The sequence below is a fragment of the Malus sylvestris genome, chromosome 5 (assembly GCF_916048215.2).
Source record: "Malus sylvestris chromosome 5, drMalSylv7.2, whole genome shotgun sequence".
NCBI lineage: Eukaryota > Viridiplantae > Streptophyta > Magnoliopsida > Rosales > Rosaceae > Malus > Malus sylvestris.
In genome coordinates, this window is record NC_062264.1 from 20,484,402 (window position 1) to 20,500,228 (window position 15,827).

General features: G+C 36.2%; 2 protein-coding genes and 3 non-coding genes across 7 annotated transcripts; 1 reads left to right on the forward strand and 4 right to left on the reverse strand.

Moving 5' to 3' along the window:
• Window positions 1-2,301: 2,301 nt before the first annotated feature.
• TRNAP-UGG (transfer RNA proline (anticodon UGG)) lies at window positions 2,302-2,373 on the reverse strand. Its single transcript has one exon. It is a non-coding gene; the product is annotated as a tRNA-Pro (tRNA).
• A 1,128-nt stretch (window positions 2,374-3,501) lies between these two features.
• On the reverse strand, window positions 3,502-3,573 carry TRNAP-UGG (transfer RNA proline (anticodon UGG)). The gene has a single exon. It is a non-coding gene; the product is annotated as a tRNA-Pro (tRNA).
• A 595-nt stretch (window positions 3,574-4,168) lies between these two features.
• TRNAP-UGG (transfer RNA proline (anticodon UGG)) lies at window positions 4,169-4,240 on the reverse strand. The gene has a single exon. It is a non-coding gene; the product is annotated as a tRNA-Pro (tRNA).
• Window positions 4,241-5,689: 1,449 nt separating this feature from the next.
• On the forward strand, window positions 5,690-7,502 carry LOC126621793 (LIM domain-containing protein WLIM1-like). The gene is made up of 5 exons (XM_050290378.1): window positions 5,690-5,987; window positions 6,332-6,428; window positions 6,547-6,593; window positions 6,895-6,978; window positions 7,098-7,502. Exons 1-5 carry the CDS (start codon window positions 5,850-5,852, stop codon window positions 7,323-7,325), a joined length of 594 nt encoding a protein of 197 aa, XP_050146335.1. The 5' UTR covers window positions 5,690-5,849; the 3' UTR covers window positions 7,326-7,502.
• A 343-nt stretch (window positions 7,503-7,845) lies between these two features.
• On the reverse strand, window positions 7,846-13,931 carry LOC126621791 (E3 ubiquitin-protein ligase BRE1-like 2). 3 transcript variants are annotated; one of them, XM_050290377.1, is made up of 18 exons: window positions 13,754-13,931; window positions 13,405-13,480; window positions 13,041-13,134; window positions 12,779-12,882; window positions 12,666-12,704; window positions 12,483-12,566; window positions 12,299-12,360; window positions 11,915-12,017; window positions 11,350-11,490; window positions 10,892-10,960; window positions 10,744-10,800; window positions 10,391-10,600; window positions 10,062-10,145; window positions 9,870-9,980; window positions 9,301-9,371; window positions 8,936-9,157; window positions 8,693-8,786; window positions 7,846-8,514 (listed from the first exon to the last, which is right to left on the reverse strand). In XM_050290377.1, exons 2-18 carry the CDS (start codon window positions 13,405-13,407, stop codon window positions 8,197-8,199), a joined length of 1,866 nt encoding a protein of 621 aa, XP_050146334.1. In that variant the 5' UTR covers window positions 13,408-13,480; window positions 13,754-13,931; the 3' UTR covers window positions 7,846-8,196. The 3 variants fall into 3 exon arrangements, with proteins under 3 accessions (XP_050146334.1, XP_050146333.1, XP_050146332.1); XM_050290376.1 differs by having other exon boundaries at window positions 12,779-12,887; XM_050290375.1 differs by having other exon boundaries at window positions 12,779-12,887; window positions 13,405-13,514.
• Window positions 13,932-15,827: the final 1,896 nt, after the last annotated feature.

Genomic DNA, 15,827 nt, shown 5'->3' on the forward strand with positions numbered 1-15,827 from the left:
ACGATACCCTACTTACATCTATACTACAATTGTCAAAAAAAGGGTTTAATTTGTGTGTCAAGTAATTCTCACATCATTAAGCTCATCCCTCTTCTCTTATTAAAGATAATATATTTCGTTAAAAAAAAAAAAAGTAAAAACTGAAACCGGGAGATATTTATGTAGGAATACTGAGAATGAACTCAATAATATCTTCTTAGCCGGTCAGTGTATGCGGAAGTCCAAAATGAAAGTATAATTGTTATTTAGTTTATAATTGAGATTTAACAAGTTTTTTTTTTTGTACGTAGCATTCCTTTAATATAAGTGAGGCTCTAAATTTAAAAAACTAACGTGTTCAATACCAATTACTGCTTATTTATTGTGAGGTTTGACGCACTTTGACCTCAATATAATTGAAGAATACTAGCAACCTTCTCATTTGAACATTCTTGACTCTCCTTTTAATCTTGCAATGTCACTTGATGATTGAAACTATCTACACTATTTAAAGATCATCTGTGCAAAAAAGTAATTAAATTTAAAATTGTTTAGTCATCTAATGATAATTCAATAATTACGCGAACCATGCTTGTCGCTTAAGCATTGACATTTTGACAACATTAATAAAAATGTTAAACGATTTCTAATTTAATTGATTCTGGAAAAATTAATCTGTAAAGAGTAATTTAAAAAATAGATTATATAAAGAGAGAAAATCTAAGTGAAAATGTTGGTAGCATCTCGTATAGGCAGCATAATCCCCTCCACCCTCCAAAATTGGTCTCCAGCCTGTTCCATCCATTGGGCTCCGGGGGAGCCCAATTAGTCCCTAGTCGACAATTGTCTGGCCCAGCCTTTAGGTCATGTGATGCAATGTTGATGTTATGGTGACATCGGCTCTATTGAAAATAATTAAAAGTATAACTATAAATACATAATCATGCTCTTCCACCTTACACCATATTTTAATATCTCAAATATTTCAAGCAATCTTTTATTATTATTCAAAATAAAAAATAAACTTACTTTATATTATTTTATAATAATAAATAATAACATGTTAATATAAATTGTTTGGACTATTTACTTTAAAAGTAGAAATATCTTGAATAGTTACTATTCATTACACGCAAGGTCAAAAATATCAATATTATTCTGATATTTTCATCGAAATTTTCGTGTTTTTGGAATACCGATATTTTCGATATCATCGATATTTTAGACCTTGATAGGAACTCTATGTTGTACTAAGTCACTCATTATCTTACCATGCAATGTATGAAGTGTAAAATATTGTACTAATTCATTATATATAAATAATTATGGTGTGTTTAAACTTCTTTCATGAATTACTACATATTTTCTACACTCACAATATTTGCCAGCTTGCTATATAATCAACTTAAATCAGTTAAATCCATCATGCAATGTATTTCTTTCCAATTATTTTGTGATAAACTAATAAATAATTGACTAAATAAACATCCTGCAAAGTTTCAATAAAAATTTCGAAGTTTTTCTTACAATTTCCATGATTTTTATTCAATTTTTATCGATATCGATAATATCCTGATATTTCTATCGAAATTTTCATATTTTTAAACTATCGATATTTCCAATATTATCGATATTTTATACCTTAATTACACCCCATTATTATTCAATTTGGTGGATTGAATTGAGAATAGTCTGAGGATTTTATGAGTGAAAATGCTCTAATAATAGCATCAAGGAATAAATTAAAATAAACTTGACCGTCTCCCGCTTGGAAGGCGAGAAAGATTAAAGGGTAAAGAACGCCCACGTGGCGCCAAAGCAAACAGAGTCCAAAGGCCACAGTGGAGAGATTCCTTTCTCGGTGAAACCCCTTTTGAGCTCAATACCCACCACCACCACCACCAACACCACTCACTCACCAAGCTCGCTCGCTCTCTATCTCTCTCTCTCTCTATCTCCTCTTGCTGGTGTTCCACCTCGTCGCTGTGCATTTCATGAACTCCGGAGATGATGAGAGAAAATCAGTCATCGGAAAATTCCAAACCGGTAAAACTGAAACTTTCTTCAGGTCAGAAAGGGTGGCTTAATAAGTTATTTGGGTTTCATTTCGTTTCATAACTATATATCTGATTAATTTTTCTCCTTGCTTTTTAATTGGTTAAATATTTCAATTTGGAAAAGTATCTGTTTCTAATATTTACATGCTACTTCATATTTTTAGAGTAAATTTGAGTTCTCTGCTTTGAGCTTCTCCGTTGAGGTCGATGAGGCAAATCAAAAAGTAGGAAAATGAAAAGAACAGAAAGATCAAATTGAAAACAAGGGGCATTCCGAGAATCGAACTCGGGACCTCTCGCACCCAAAGCGAGAATCATACCACTAGACCAAATGCCCTCTATATGCCAGATAATACTTGCAAAGCATAATTACTTTGATCTAGGATTTGTTTTCTTTTATTAGTAGCATTCATCCAGATCCAGTTGCTTCCTTTTTTTTTTTTTTTTTTTTTGTTTACTTGTTCCTTATGGATATTTTGTTGGACTTTAATACCCTGAATTAGAGTGAAACTTCGTTACGACTAGGGCAGCTCTTACATGGGACGGGCTTCGGTTTTGTGAGAGGTGTCCAAGGAATGACATGTTTCGTAGCCCTACCCAAGTTTTTCTCCGAAAGTTGGGTGCCCTAGGGATGAGGTAGTCACGCTAGTTAAGCTCACGGATTACGATCATGAGAATGACTTTGAAATTCCCTTCCCCATCCCATGTTTGGAAAGCACAATCTTGGGAATGCTATTCTTGGCTCATGGGTATAAATGTGGAATTTTGAAACCTTTGGCCCCCTAGCATAAATTCACTAGGGACTTCAAAGTATTGATTAACTCTCCTTGGTCCTGAAAATCGGCATAAATTAACAAATGGAACACCGATGCTTTGTGTGGTACAATTGTAAAGTAGGGTTCTCTAGCTAGTGTGCGGATCTAATGGTTTCTTACTAATATTTAGTTCAGTTAGCATCAAAACTGGTGTTGGAAACAGCGTCTTCGGATTACTAGGTGTCGTGAGTTGATTTAAGTCCGTGTCGTGAGTTGCTTTGGTCTGTTACTGTTCACTGGGGTCTATTACTGTTCACTTGAGTGGATAAATGCGCTGGGTGCTGGCACAAAGTCCTTGGGGGTGGACTTGCTCTTATCTCTTGCAACATGTTTAGAGCAATCCTATATGAATAAAAAAAAGGAGTAAAACGTTGTATGGGCCGCATTTTCGGATCAGCTAAATGATGTTTACCTGTCATAACGGGTGCTGCTAGTGTTTACGTAACTTTTGTTCATGTTTTGTTGGCTTTAGCTGATTGGCCTGATTGATTAAGTTATTACTTTCTGTGGCTGATAATATCTGATCCTCTGTTTCAAGTGTTTTGCAATTTTTTTCTGCTCGAGTTTTTGTTAGGCGTTATGTGTGGATTTCTGGCTAAGATGAAACAGGATTATAGGATTAAAATAAAACCTAAAAAGGTACAAAAAAAGGGGCATTCCGAGAATCGAACTCGGGACCTCTCGCACCCAAAGCGAGAATCATACCACTAGACCAAATGCCCTCACAATCAACATTTACACATGGAAATGGTACTTATCTTAATCTGTGAATGGTTTTTTATGCTATTGCATTGATCCGGTTTCTCCTATTGCCATATTCTTGTTTCTTGTGGATACGGTGTCTGACCTCTTATGTTGTGTTTCCCATGAAGTTATATGACTGATACAATAAAATGTGGAATTCTTCTTAAAATACTAGTAGCTTAACATTAAGTATCGATACATTGGTTCTGAAAATCTGTATAAATTAGCAATTGGAATGCTTCTATCTGTGCTACAATTAGGGTTCTCTAGGTTACGCATTCAATCGTGTTTTGCTAATATTTCTTAAAGGTAGCTCCGATCTGTTTTCCCTAAGAAACCAAAACGTGTTCGGAAAACTAAACTTAACATCTTGTGTTGAAGTGCAGGTGTGGTAAAATCTAAATGTTTGAGGTAGGGCATTTCCTGAAAGAGCCTCAAGTAGTCGGAAGCAAGAATTATACGGTGCACCAAGCCTTATCAATGACATCCAAGTACTCAACTCTTCATCTTTCGCAACCAAATCAAGAAGAGTAATGTTCCATGGAAAAAGAATAGCCACAGGTAACACAAAAAGGGGCATTCCGAGAATCGAACTCGGGACCTCTCGCACCCAAAGCGAGAATCATACCACTAGACCAAATGCCCTCTACTGATGATTGGAACGTGCAAATAGTTAATTAGCCTGACAAAGGATTGGTTCTCTTTTGTCTACTCTTCATGTGATATGCCCGTGGATTTGGGATCTAACCTTCAAATGTTTGGTTTGACCTGCAGATGCGTCACTATCACGAAGACGGTGATGCAATTTGCAGTGGAACCATTCAATATAAGTTGTATTTGATTTGGTTGGATATGTTAAGTTGGGTTTTCACATTCTTCAACATAAATAAAGTTTACAATTTTGAATTCGAGGCACTTCTTCGATGGTCCCCGTCCGCCCCGCCTAACGGCATGGGTTGCGGCATCCAATGAGGCTAATCCAGCAGAGTAGAGGAGCGAATTCGACTCACTTTCTTGCATGTGAAATTTGTAAGTTAAGTCTTTTATGAAATTTGTGTACGGATATTTAAAGAAATTATCTGTTTTAAGAATTTGTGTAGAGGCTATGATGTTAGTTGATTAGAAATCGACTCCCCCAATTATGTCACAACTAACATCATGATGAAATTCTAGCAATCGAGTACTTTTAGGCCCATCACCCTACTGTTTGTCTTCTTTTTTTTTTGGGTGAACACTGTTTTTGTCTTTGACATTAGCATTTTAACACCTCTTTGACGGATTTGATAGAATTCAGACACTCAATCAAGTTCATAGTGTTAAGATGTGGAATTTGAATTTTACGGAGAGAAGTGAGATTGAAATGAAGTTGATAAAGAATAGATAAATAATGGTTACCTTCTCCTTTATTTTTAAGATTCAATAATATTATTTGATGATGTGAAACGTTTATTTTCTGTCATTTTTAAAAAATCATCTCTACCGAAAATCAACCAAATCAAAATTCGTTTAACTGTTCGATTATGTTGTCATGATTACATTGTTTAATTGAGGAACATGGTTCATCTATTATTGGATAAAAAGTCAAATGACTAGATGAATTTGAATCATCAAATGATATAGCAAGTGACCCTACCATAGTAGTGGATAGAAGTGTTGTCCTTGCACTATGGCATGGTTCGAACGCCGTCAACTCTCTAATCTAATATCTAATCTAACAAATCTATTGTTTGATAAAATAAAATAAAAGATCATGAAATAATATTGAAGAATCGTAAACATAATTAACACAAGAAGCTGAAAAGAGAATTTACAAAAAGAAATGTAGCCTGGCAATATTTTCTCCGCAAAACTACTAAAAATGGTAAAATTAATCTCGAAAAAAAAGCAGACATAGTAAAACATATATAAAGGAAAATGCTAGAAAGGATATTGGATGGAATGGAATTGCTTTAAGTTCGGACAGCATGATTGCCAAATGGCCACAGCCATCCGTTTATCTACAAATTTTGCTTAGGAGTCGCCCGCAACTCCCTCCCACCCACAACTTTTCATCTCCCTCCCCCTCTCCAGTTTCCAATAAATAACTAGGGGAGTGAAAACATAGAAGGATTAAGGAAAACAAAAAACTGGTTAAGGACAACGAAAGCTAGGGTGCTGCAGGCTCTCTCTCCCTCTCTCACTTTTCTCTCACTTGGTCTTCATTTCAAAGGGTTGGTGGTGGTGAGTTGAGGTTGTGGGTTGGAAGCCGGAGGCCATGGCAAGCTTTGCAAGCACCACGCAAAAGTGTACAGCCTGCGAAAAGACTGTGTATCTGGTTGATCGGTTGGCCGCCGATTCCAGAATTTACCACAAGGCCTGCTTCCGATGCCACCACTGCAAGAGTACCCTCAAGGTACAAAATTAACTTTTACATGAACTGTTGCTCCTTGTGTTAATTCCATGCATGCACGTATTGTATGCCATCTCTCGCTCCTTTTCACGTTTTCCTTTCTTTTCTAATCAACATTCTGTGGAGTTCAAACCTAAGACTTCATACAATGTTGATACGAAAAATACAATTAGATCAAGAGCTCTAATCAACGATTATTCTTCACTTTTACTTTTATTGCCAACATGTGCTTCGATTAAAATACCTGGAATTACATGGTTTTGCTCAAATTCGAAGCGAAAATCCTGTTGAATTATAAGGAAAATTCAGTAATATTCTCTTTTTTTTTTTCTTTGTTTCATTTGCAGCTCATCAACTATTGTTCATTTGAGGGGGTTCTCTACTGCAGGCCTCACTATGATCAACTCTTCAAGCGAACTGGCAGCCTGGACAAGAGTTTTGAAGGTAAAATCTCAAAAACAATTACCTCTGTTAAACTCTTTTATCTTGTACCTCTTTTTGCTGGGAATTTTTACTCTTAAGGAACCTAAAAAAAAACAAAACTTTGTTAATTTTGTTTCAGGAACACCAAAAGTCGTAAAGCCAGCAAGACCTTCTACGGAAAATGAGGTAAAAAATCTCTTTTGCCAAGTGAGATAAAATTGAAGGTTCAGAATACAACTCCTCACTGTATACTCCAGTTATGGGACAGACACCCCTTCTTTGTATATTAAAAAACGTATTTTTGATATGTCATTGATAAGTGTCGATACCATTATTATTGCCAACAAAACATGCCGACATGTTATGGATGCATTACAGACTGTATTAATTCATGCCCTAAAAAAGTAAAGAACTAACGTCATACACAAAGAATTTATGTCAAGGACTAAAGTGTGTTGCTAATAAGAATTAAATCTGACTCTTGCAGAATGCCAAGTCAGTCTCAAACTTGTTTGCCGGTACCAGAGATAAATGTGTGGGCTGTGAGAAAACTGTTTATCCAATTGAGAAGGTACAAAACCTACGTAATTTTTTGCTACCATTATATGAAAGCTCAAATTTTCTTCCATTGATTGCATTCAAACCCTTTTGAACAAAATCTTAAATTATTAAATTAATGTTACTCCAAAGGTTTCCGTCAACGGGACTCCATACCACAAGAGTTGCTTCAAATGCAGCCATGGAGGTTGCACCATAAGCCCATCCAATTACATTGCACATGAAGGAAAGCTCTACTGCAAACACCACCACATCCAACTCTTCAAGGAGAAAGGAAATTACAGCCAGCTCGAGAACGAACACGAAAAGCTTACAATGACTGAGCAAGCCACTCATATGGAGATTGCTGCTGAATCATGATCACCATCTCTTTCTCCTTGTGTGACTTCCACCATTTATGTCGTTGGTATGTCTTGTTTTGTTTCTTGATCATTATTCATGGGCACTCGGATGTATCGCGAGATTGAATGTATTCGGGTATGAACGGTTTGCTTTGACGGTTTTTACTGCAGCATTTTAAAACATTTGTCGTCGCTATTTTTCAGTTTCTTTCTACTTTAACACGTGCTTCAAAAGAACACTGCTCGACTCCTTACGTATAGAGTTATTCCTCTTTTAACAACAAATCGCAGTCTAACACATGAAAAATATCTCATTTAAATCCCAAAAACAAAATTTTCAACACGGGTCAATTATGATTCATCTGCAAAACAGAACGATTCCATAACTTTTACGTCTCTGGAGTTCATATCATATGAGAGCTCCAGAAGTAACAAGACACTGACGCAACTTTCCTGTCAATCACCCAGGCCGGTTAACTCACTCCCGGTAAAGATTGAAACTGGCGGCTACCGTTGTAAGACATTGATGAAGATATTGGTTAATATGTAAAGGCATCCATACCATTCTGCCATAAATCTTGGTTCAGCTATTGCTACACCCATACTGTACATGAGCAACAGATGAATACATCCATGTGTGTTCACAGGAGTACTGAAATCCCTAATCACTCAAAAGGAAATCAGATTTACAATGCAACCGGTTACAAATGTACAATGACAAGATGCTGCATGAACCTGTTTTTGGCCCTCAACGACTGAGTTTAATTTTCTACTTCTTGAAGAATCGTCACTGTATCCGACTCTCTCGTTAGCATGAATCTGTTCAAAGGTAACAGTTATGCTTTGGCGTCTAACCCGTCATGATGAACCATAACTGAAGTTAAAGTAGATCACTCCTGTTTCGGTTGAGAACCATTTTTGTTCATGTTGTCTTTCAATATTTGTGCTGCAAGTATTAGGAGCTCCACCATCTCAAGTCCAGCAGCATAAACAGAATCTATCTTCTCATGGCTGGGCTCCCAATAAGCATGACCAGGCTCATTGCGGATGCTCTGACCATTGAATTCAACGTCTTCATCTGCTGACCAACTAATCGGTAGGGAGCTGCTAAGTGCAGTCTTCACTAGTTTTGCCTCGTTAATAATGTCATTGATAGTTTCTGATAGGCTAGCAAATGTTGTACTTCCAGAAGTCACCGACTCTTTGACCTATAAAGTAGGTTAAGCACAAACACTAAACACATTAATTTCATATGGTAGACCAATGCAAACCCGCTAAACAGACTAGCTTTTGATGAACAGTGTTTCAATGCTAGTGATTAACTAAATAATTAAGAGTGAAAGTTCGCCATATAAAAAACAAAAACATCATAAACTTCCATCAGACCTTTGAAAGGGATAGACGAAGCCTGTGAACTGTAGTAGTCAGATGCTCCATACTTCCCATGCTTTCTTGAAGTGTTGCTATTTCAATTTTCATTCTGAGGAGACAAAAAATGTGGAAGAAAAAGGAATTTGATGTCATATCTACTATCATGTCAGTGGCTAAATCAACGGTGATGCATGTCAAGAACACACATCTACAGTATGTATCATTCAACTCAAATTTACCCAAAATATATTCACAAACCTGGCAAACTCCATGCTATCGGACCTCTTGCCAGATAGATTCCCCTCGACATTTAGGCCACTTGCAGCTTCACGTCCCCTAAAGTCTACATTACCAACCCAACGACTCAAGTACGTTTTCTTCAACAAACTTTTTAGCCTTCCATCCCTTTCATGAGTAATTACTTTCCTATCCCCAATTTCTGCACGCAAATTTTCTCTATTTCTCTCTTGACCAATTCTCCTGCACATGATCATTGATAGTACTTTCAGTAAGTTAAGCAAAAAATCACTAAAAGGCAACGAAGAAAGTTACCCTCAAACAAAGGAAAAATTAACAACACATCTATAATGCCAACATTTCTAAAAGTAAGGCAGAAATCTGACTCTTTAAGCTGATGATAATCCTGCTTCAATTGTGCAAACTCCATTAGAGCTTTTACTTTTTCATTGGTAACCTGAACCAAAAAGAAATAATTGGACAGTTCATCAGTGAATCCAAAAATTGTACAAAACTTTTAAGGTCGCATCGAACAAGGAAATTCATCTGTGAACCAAAAATATTCATGCAAATAATGAAATATCAAACTACACAATAAGATGGAAGTATCTGGAGGTCACCATTGAAATGCTTGAACATTATGTGGCATAGTGATAACACCAATAGATAATGTTTGTCTAGTATGAAATGAAGATCCCATATTAGAGTGAGTGGTCAAATTAACAACAAAGTTTACAGTTAACACACAAGTATATTACAAACATCCACATGAAATTTCACAATTTGTTAGCTCCGCATAACACAGTACCTATAGTGCAGTCTTTCACAAAAAATTTAATGAGTTACCAGGAAATTGCATACAACATCACTGAGCTAATGAGCAGATCGGTTTAGTTACATTCAGATGACTGGAGAGAAACAAGTAATCTGACAGATGGCACTTCAAAGAAGCTACCTGCAGTAAGTTTCTGTGAAGCTCTTCTATTTTTCTTTCAAGAGCTGCATTCACATTTCTGTCAAGTAAATATCTTTCTTCCTGCTGTGAAAGAAGTAATAACGTTGACACCTGAAAAATATTTATGGTTAAAGAAAGAGCAACTGCAAATTAGGAACTATCAGATTTCAAAAAAAAGATAAACCAAAAGACCTTGTCTTGCAATGCCTGTGCAAGGGCTTCAGAGTAATCGTTTCCTCTAACTGCCACAAACTCTGATGAGTCAGGACCACTATTCTGCAATCAGTATGGAAGATATCACGAGTGACAAAATGTAGGTGGAAAATTAGATCAATTACATCCTCAGAACTTCTTTTGAGTTCACCAACCACAAAGAAAAAAAACTCTTTCAAGCAGTGCTTGGCTTGGAGTCAATCAGAAAAAAGGAAGCACTAATTCCAATGAAAGTCCACAAAGATGTCTATTGTCAAACATCACTGAGATAGTAAGCAGTTTCCTCTATTAGGGTGCAGTGAACAAACCTTGGATACCAATTGGGGGTCAGCATCAGTAGTTTTATGCCTTTCGAGTCTGGTTGCATAAATTTGCCTACTATTTTCCTCTATAGCATCAATTACTGATTTGATACTAGCCTTTCCCTCGTTGAGTAAATTCATGATGAGAACTCTATGCTGAGAATGGTAATGATGCAATTCTGCAATCTCATGTTTTATCATTTTATCTGTAAGGATCTGCATGTAAGCCCACCAGATTTACAGTAAGAATGAAATTGAGATTTTTTTTTTATAATTCTTTTTTTTTTTTTTTTGAGAGAGAAAGAAATTGAGATTGAACTAAATGATTTTCGGTTTAATTTTTTCAAGCAAGAAATTACCTTTTTCTTTTCCAATTCACCAACTCTCCTCTTTAAATGATTTTCAATTTCCAAGCCCTACATGCCACAAGAAGATCAATTTTTGGAAAATAGACCATAAAAATTAGTGTGCAATGCAAAGCTATTAAGTACGAAGCAAGTTGCTTACCATCCGTAGCCTGTTTTGAAGATTATCTACAGATTTCCTTGTCCTCTCGAGCTCTTCCTCTAATGCACTCTGTCTGAGGATAAGTTACTCAAGTTGCATACGGGACATAAAATCTTAATCTAGTGACAACCGCAATTTTTTTTTAATAAATTAGGCAAAAGTTTTCAAATGCAAGCACGATGTCAATTCAATCTGGAAAACTAAACAAGACGACAATATTCTATTTGATTCACAAGGTTCTCAGAGAGAACAGTCAATCTATACTTGTCGAATATGGTTGCTAATGTTTTTATTTCCTCAGCAAAGAGATGTTTAATATTTGGCAATTCTTAAATTAATCCTTTAGATCTACTGTCTCCAGTAACTCAAACTTAGGTTATCATGAATTTATAATGTTTGATATCGTTACCCATTTACCCCTTCACGAGAATGAAAAGTAGAGGGTTATGCAAACTTACAATATATTTAGATGTTGAAGCATCATTGAAACTCCACCATTCTGCAGGATCATGCAAAAGGCATGCACATTTTCTGTCCCAACTTGTACTCTCACATCCCTCAGGGCTTTGCTGCCTGATCTCATAAAATTTATCGATTACCTGTTATGAACATAATATCTCCATAAGAACCATGCCAAATCTTTCTCAAAACAAACTAAGTGAAATAGGACAAAAGGAAAAGAATAAAACTGAAGAACAATGGTCAATGTTAACATAGTTCTAGCTATACCTTGAGCGCACACACGTCTCCAAAAAACCATGCAATATGCTTTCTATTTGCTAAATATTAGTGGAAAGATAACTTCCTGATTGTTTGGGACTGAAAGTGCAATTAAATGCTAGTATCTGATTCGCCAAGTAACATCTTTACATCCTTACGAACATACATCAGATGTTTCTTCATGATTCACAAGCACGCATTCAGAAAGTCACCATGCTTGATGATTTGAACATTATATAGGTAACATGGATAACATAAGGGAGGGAGGAAGAAGAAAGTGAAAGGGAGGGAACCCAGGATCACCTTCTTGAAAGCTTCAATCTTCTCTTCTTGCATTGCTAAATCACTTTTCAGTTTATCATTAAGTTTCTTCTGTTCAGAACAATCTGCAGTTTGTTCTTCGAACCTGTATCACAAAAAAGATGCACATCATCATGAAAGAAGTATGCTTTCACTTGCATCAGAATTTCATCTTGGCTTTATAGCTCAAAACAATTATGGAAATAACGAAAATGCCTAACCACAAGTTCCTGCAATGACAAGTAGATGCCCAACATATAGGATACAGAAAGCCAAGATTAAAGAAAGTAAAAGTATAACATTTCTGGGAGAGATATTATTCTGGTTTTCTTTTCTAACATTTGCTGCTTCTAATCAATTCTCTATTCGTCAGTGGCTAATAGATACCTCTTCTCTATATCACATAATTTGTTTGACATGAGCTCCTCTTTTTCCTTAGCCTTCTCAGCCTGTGATAAGCCACATAACATATTTAAAACTTTGATTTTCATAAATACCCCAAGCAAAAAAGTACTTAATAAGTGCCATACATGCAGAAAATAAGCTTAAAATAAAGGACAGCTGCCCTAACCTCCATTATTGAATGATCTCGTTCAGCAAAAGCTGCAGCCACACAGCCCTGGAAAAATTTAAGCTGCTTTTCTGCTTCCACATTCTAGGCAAACAAATTCAATATATAAGACCCAAGAACGCCACCATGAAATTAATTTGCATTCATTATTGAGATGTAAAAGAGCGTTCGTGTAAGAGAGACCTTTGCAACCTCTGCACCATGCAGATCAGCCAACTGGCCCTGAAGGTACAAAGCACACATGTTAGCTTTCATAAGCAGTTACACTATCAAGGGAAGAAAGTTAAAGGTCTCACTTTGATTCTGTAAGCCTCCGAAAGCTCTTCTTGAAGATTCACATTATCTCTGGTGCAAGCAGCTAGCTTCTTTTTCAAGTTTTCAATTTCCTGCTCCAAGCCAGCTGTCCTAATATGACATTAAATTTTAATGCAAAACACATTTATAGTTTTCTTCATCGTAGCACCCCAGGGGCCATGGGTGACAAATTTTCCCTTCCCCGCCTCCACTATAAAGACTGGAAAACAACTTGATCGTATTGACTGGGGACGGAAGTTATACCTTTGAAAATGCATCTTAGTGGCCACAACAAGGTAGCTTGGACCAGCTTGTTGCATACACAGTTGTTCAATGTCTTTGCGCAATTCATCACGCTCTGCACAACATTATAATCCACATATATTATCTTTCATGTTAGTATAGATTAGACACCAAAATCCAACTCAGGGTCACAAACTGAACAACACGGTATATACAGAAGCGCAACTTATGTGTTTGCAATATACAGGACCGCACAAAACCAACTTCCGAATTAGCGTAGCATAATGAATAGCCAGACCAATTCTATTTAAAAGAAAGAAAAACAAAACCAACAACAACAACAACATAAATTGGAGATTGATGACACAATAAAATTAGCACACACCATTTTCGAGCTGATGAATTCGAGCCAACAACGATTCCTTATCGCTTAAATCTTCATCCATTGTCAGAAACAGAAGCTGAGGTCAAACCTTAAAAGCATCAGGCAATAAACTTACCAATTACCATAACCAACCCATTCGCAGAACATGATTCCCAAGTAAAAAACGACCCCGTTTCACAATTTGGATATTGCAAGAAGCCCACGAACCAAAATTCAACAGAATAAAATGACCAAGATCAATAATTTAATTCAAAAGAATACTTGAACGTAAGAGAAAACGATTGGAATTGAATAATTTTAGATTTAAGGGTTGGAAACAAAGGGAAAGACTTCATCTTTTTAGTGTTACCTGAATATGAATAGGAACAACGACAACAGCAACGGGAGGAATTCAGATTCAAGGTCGGAGAGGAGCGGAGAGGAGAAGGAGTTTGCTTTCGTTTGCTCGCTGCAAGAACTCAATCTGAAAGAAGGCTGGGGTGGTGGGTGTTTCGTCTCTATCTTTTATTTTTTATTTGAGACATAATTACTGGGTCTAAATACGAAAAAAATATATTAGTGTAGAAAGAATGTAGTGCACTGGATTCTGAAATTTTTTTACTCTAATTTTGGACTGACTATTGGTCAAATTGTGGGCCTCTTCTAAATTTTTCTCTTCGCCAACTATGCTGACGTTTGCTACATTTCATATCTATAGCATTGGTGACTCGACAGACAAGTGTATATGGAAACTAACTAGTGATGGTAACTTTTCTTTGAAGTCTACCGATGTGATGGACTTAGACGCTACTATGAATACTAAGCGGCAATAGAGTTTTATCTGGGAGTTGCATCTTCCCCTTAAAGTGCTCTCTTTTCTTTGGCTTGTGTTGCTGGACAAATTATTGACCAATGTTCAACGAGTTGGACAATCCTTCATGTGGCAGATGTGATGGTGATTTTGAATCAATTATTCACGTCTTTAGAGACTGCTCCTTTGCTGCTAAAGTTTGGAGAAGTTTCCTTGTTCCTGATCAATTTTTTACTAATGCATGTACTACTAATTGGTTCCAAAATAATCTCTCTTTCAAAATATTAGTCTTGGATAATTTGGAATGGAGACTTATTTTTTGCATTACCTGTTGGCTCTATGGCACTGGCGAAACAAAAATATTTTTGAACAAGATTTTTCTCCCCTTAATGATCCCAAATCTATGATCATTACCCATTTGAAATATTGGATTCTGGCAAATATGATTTCTTTAGTAAAATCCCTTTGAACACATGCTTTTCTTCATTGGGAACCTCCTCCTAAGGGTTGGGTAAAGCTTAATGTTGATGTCGCAAGGGGGAGGCCAACTTCAATGGTGCTGATGGCGTCCTTAGAAGCTCGTCGAGGGCATGGGTTTCTGGTTTTTGTGCCCATCTTGGTTGAGGTGAGATTCTATGTGATAAAGTTTTGGGTGTTTTTATTGGGGTAAACTATCGGTTTACCCCCTGAACTTTCACCTCACTTTCGATTTCCCCCCTGAACTTTTCTATTGGAAAATTAAGGACTCAAACTAATTTTTTTAGCCAATTTGCCCCCTACCGTTAGTTTTTCATATATTCCATCCATATTTCCGTTAAGTGAGACCATGTGCATAACATGTGAGGATAGTTAAGTCATTTCAATTTAAAAATGATTAAAAACTGAAAATAAATAATAATAATAATTTTCCCCCTATTTTTTCCCGCTAATTCATATCCTCAATTTTAATTTTCCCTCTCATTCCTATGCATGAGAAATAACATATGGTGTTATTGTCTTCATAAGTACCTAAGTTAATCTTTTTTTTGAAGCATGTACTACCATTTTTATTTTCTCTAACAAATTAATAATTTGACAAATGCTCATGGTGTTATTGTCTCCAAAGAAGTGCATTAATATAAGAAACATGTCCATAAAAAAGACTAGGGTTTCTTATATTAATGCACTGCTTTGGAGACAATAGCACCATTAGCATTTGTCAAATTATTAATTTGTTAGAGAAAATAAAAATGGTAGACAATAACACCATATGTCATTTCTCATGCGTAGGAATGAGAGGGAAAAATAAAATCGAGGATAGGAATTAGCGGGAAAAAATAGAGGGAAAGTTTTGCTTTTTTTATTATTTTCAGTTTTTAATCATTTTTAAGAGTGAAATAACTTAACTACCCTCACATGTTGTGCACATGGTCTCACTTAACGGAAATATGGATGGAATATATGAAAAGCTAACGGTAGGGGGCAAATTGGCTAAAAAAATTAGTTTGAGTCCTTAATTTTCCAATGGAAAAGTTCAGGGGGGAAATCGAAAGTGAGGTGAAAGTTCAGGGGGTAAACCGACAGTTTACTCTTTTTATTGGGTTGCAACTTGCATGGAATAATGAAATTAAGAAGATTATGGTAGAATCAGATT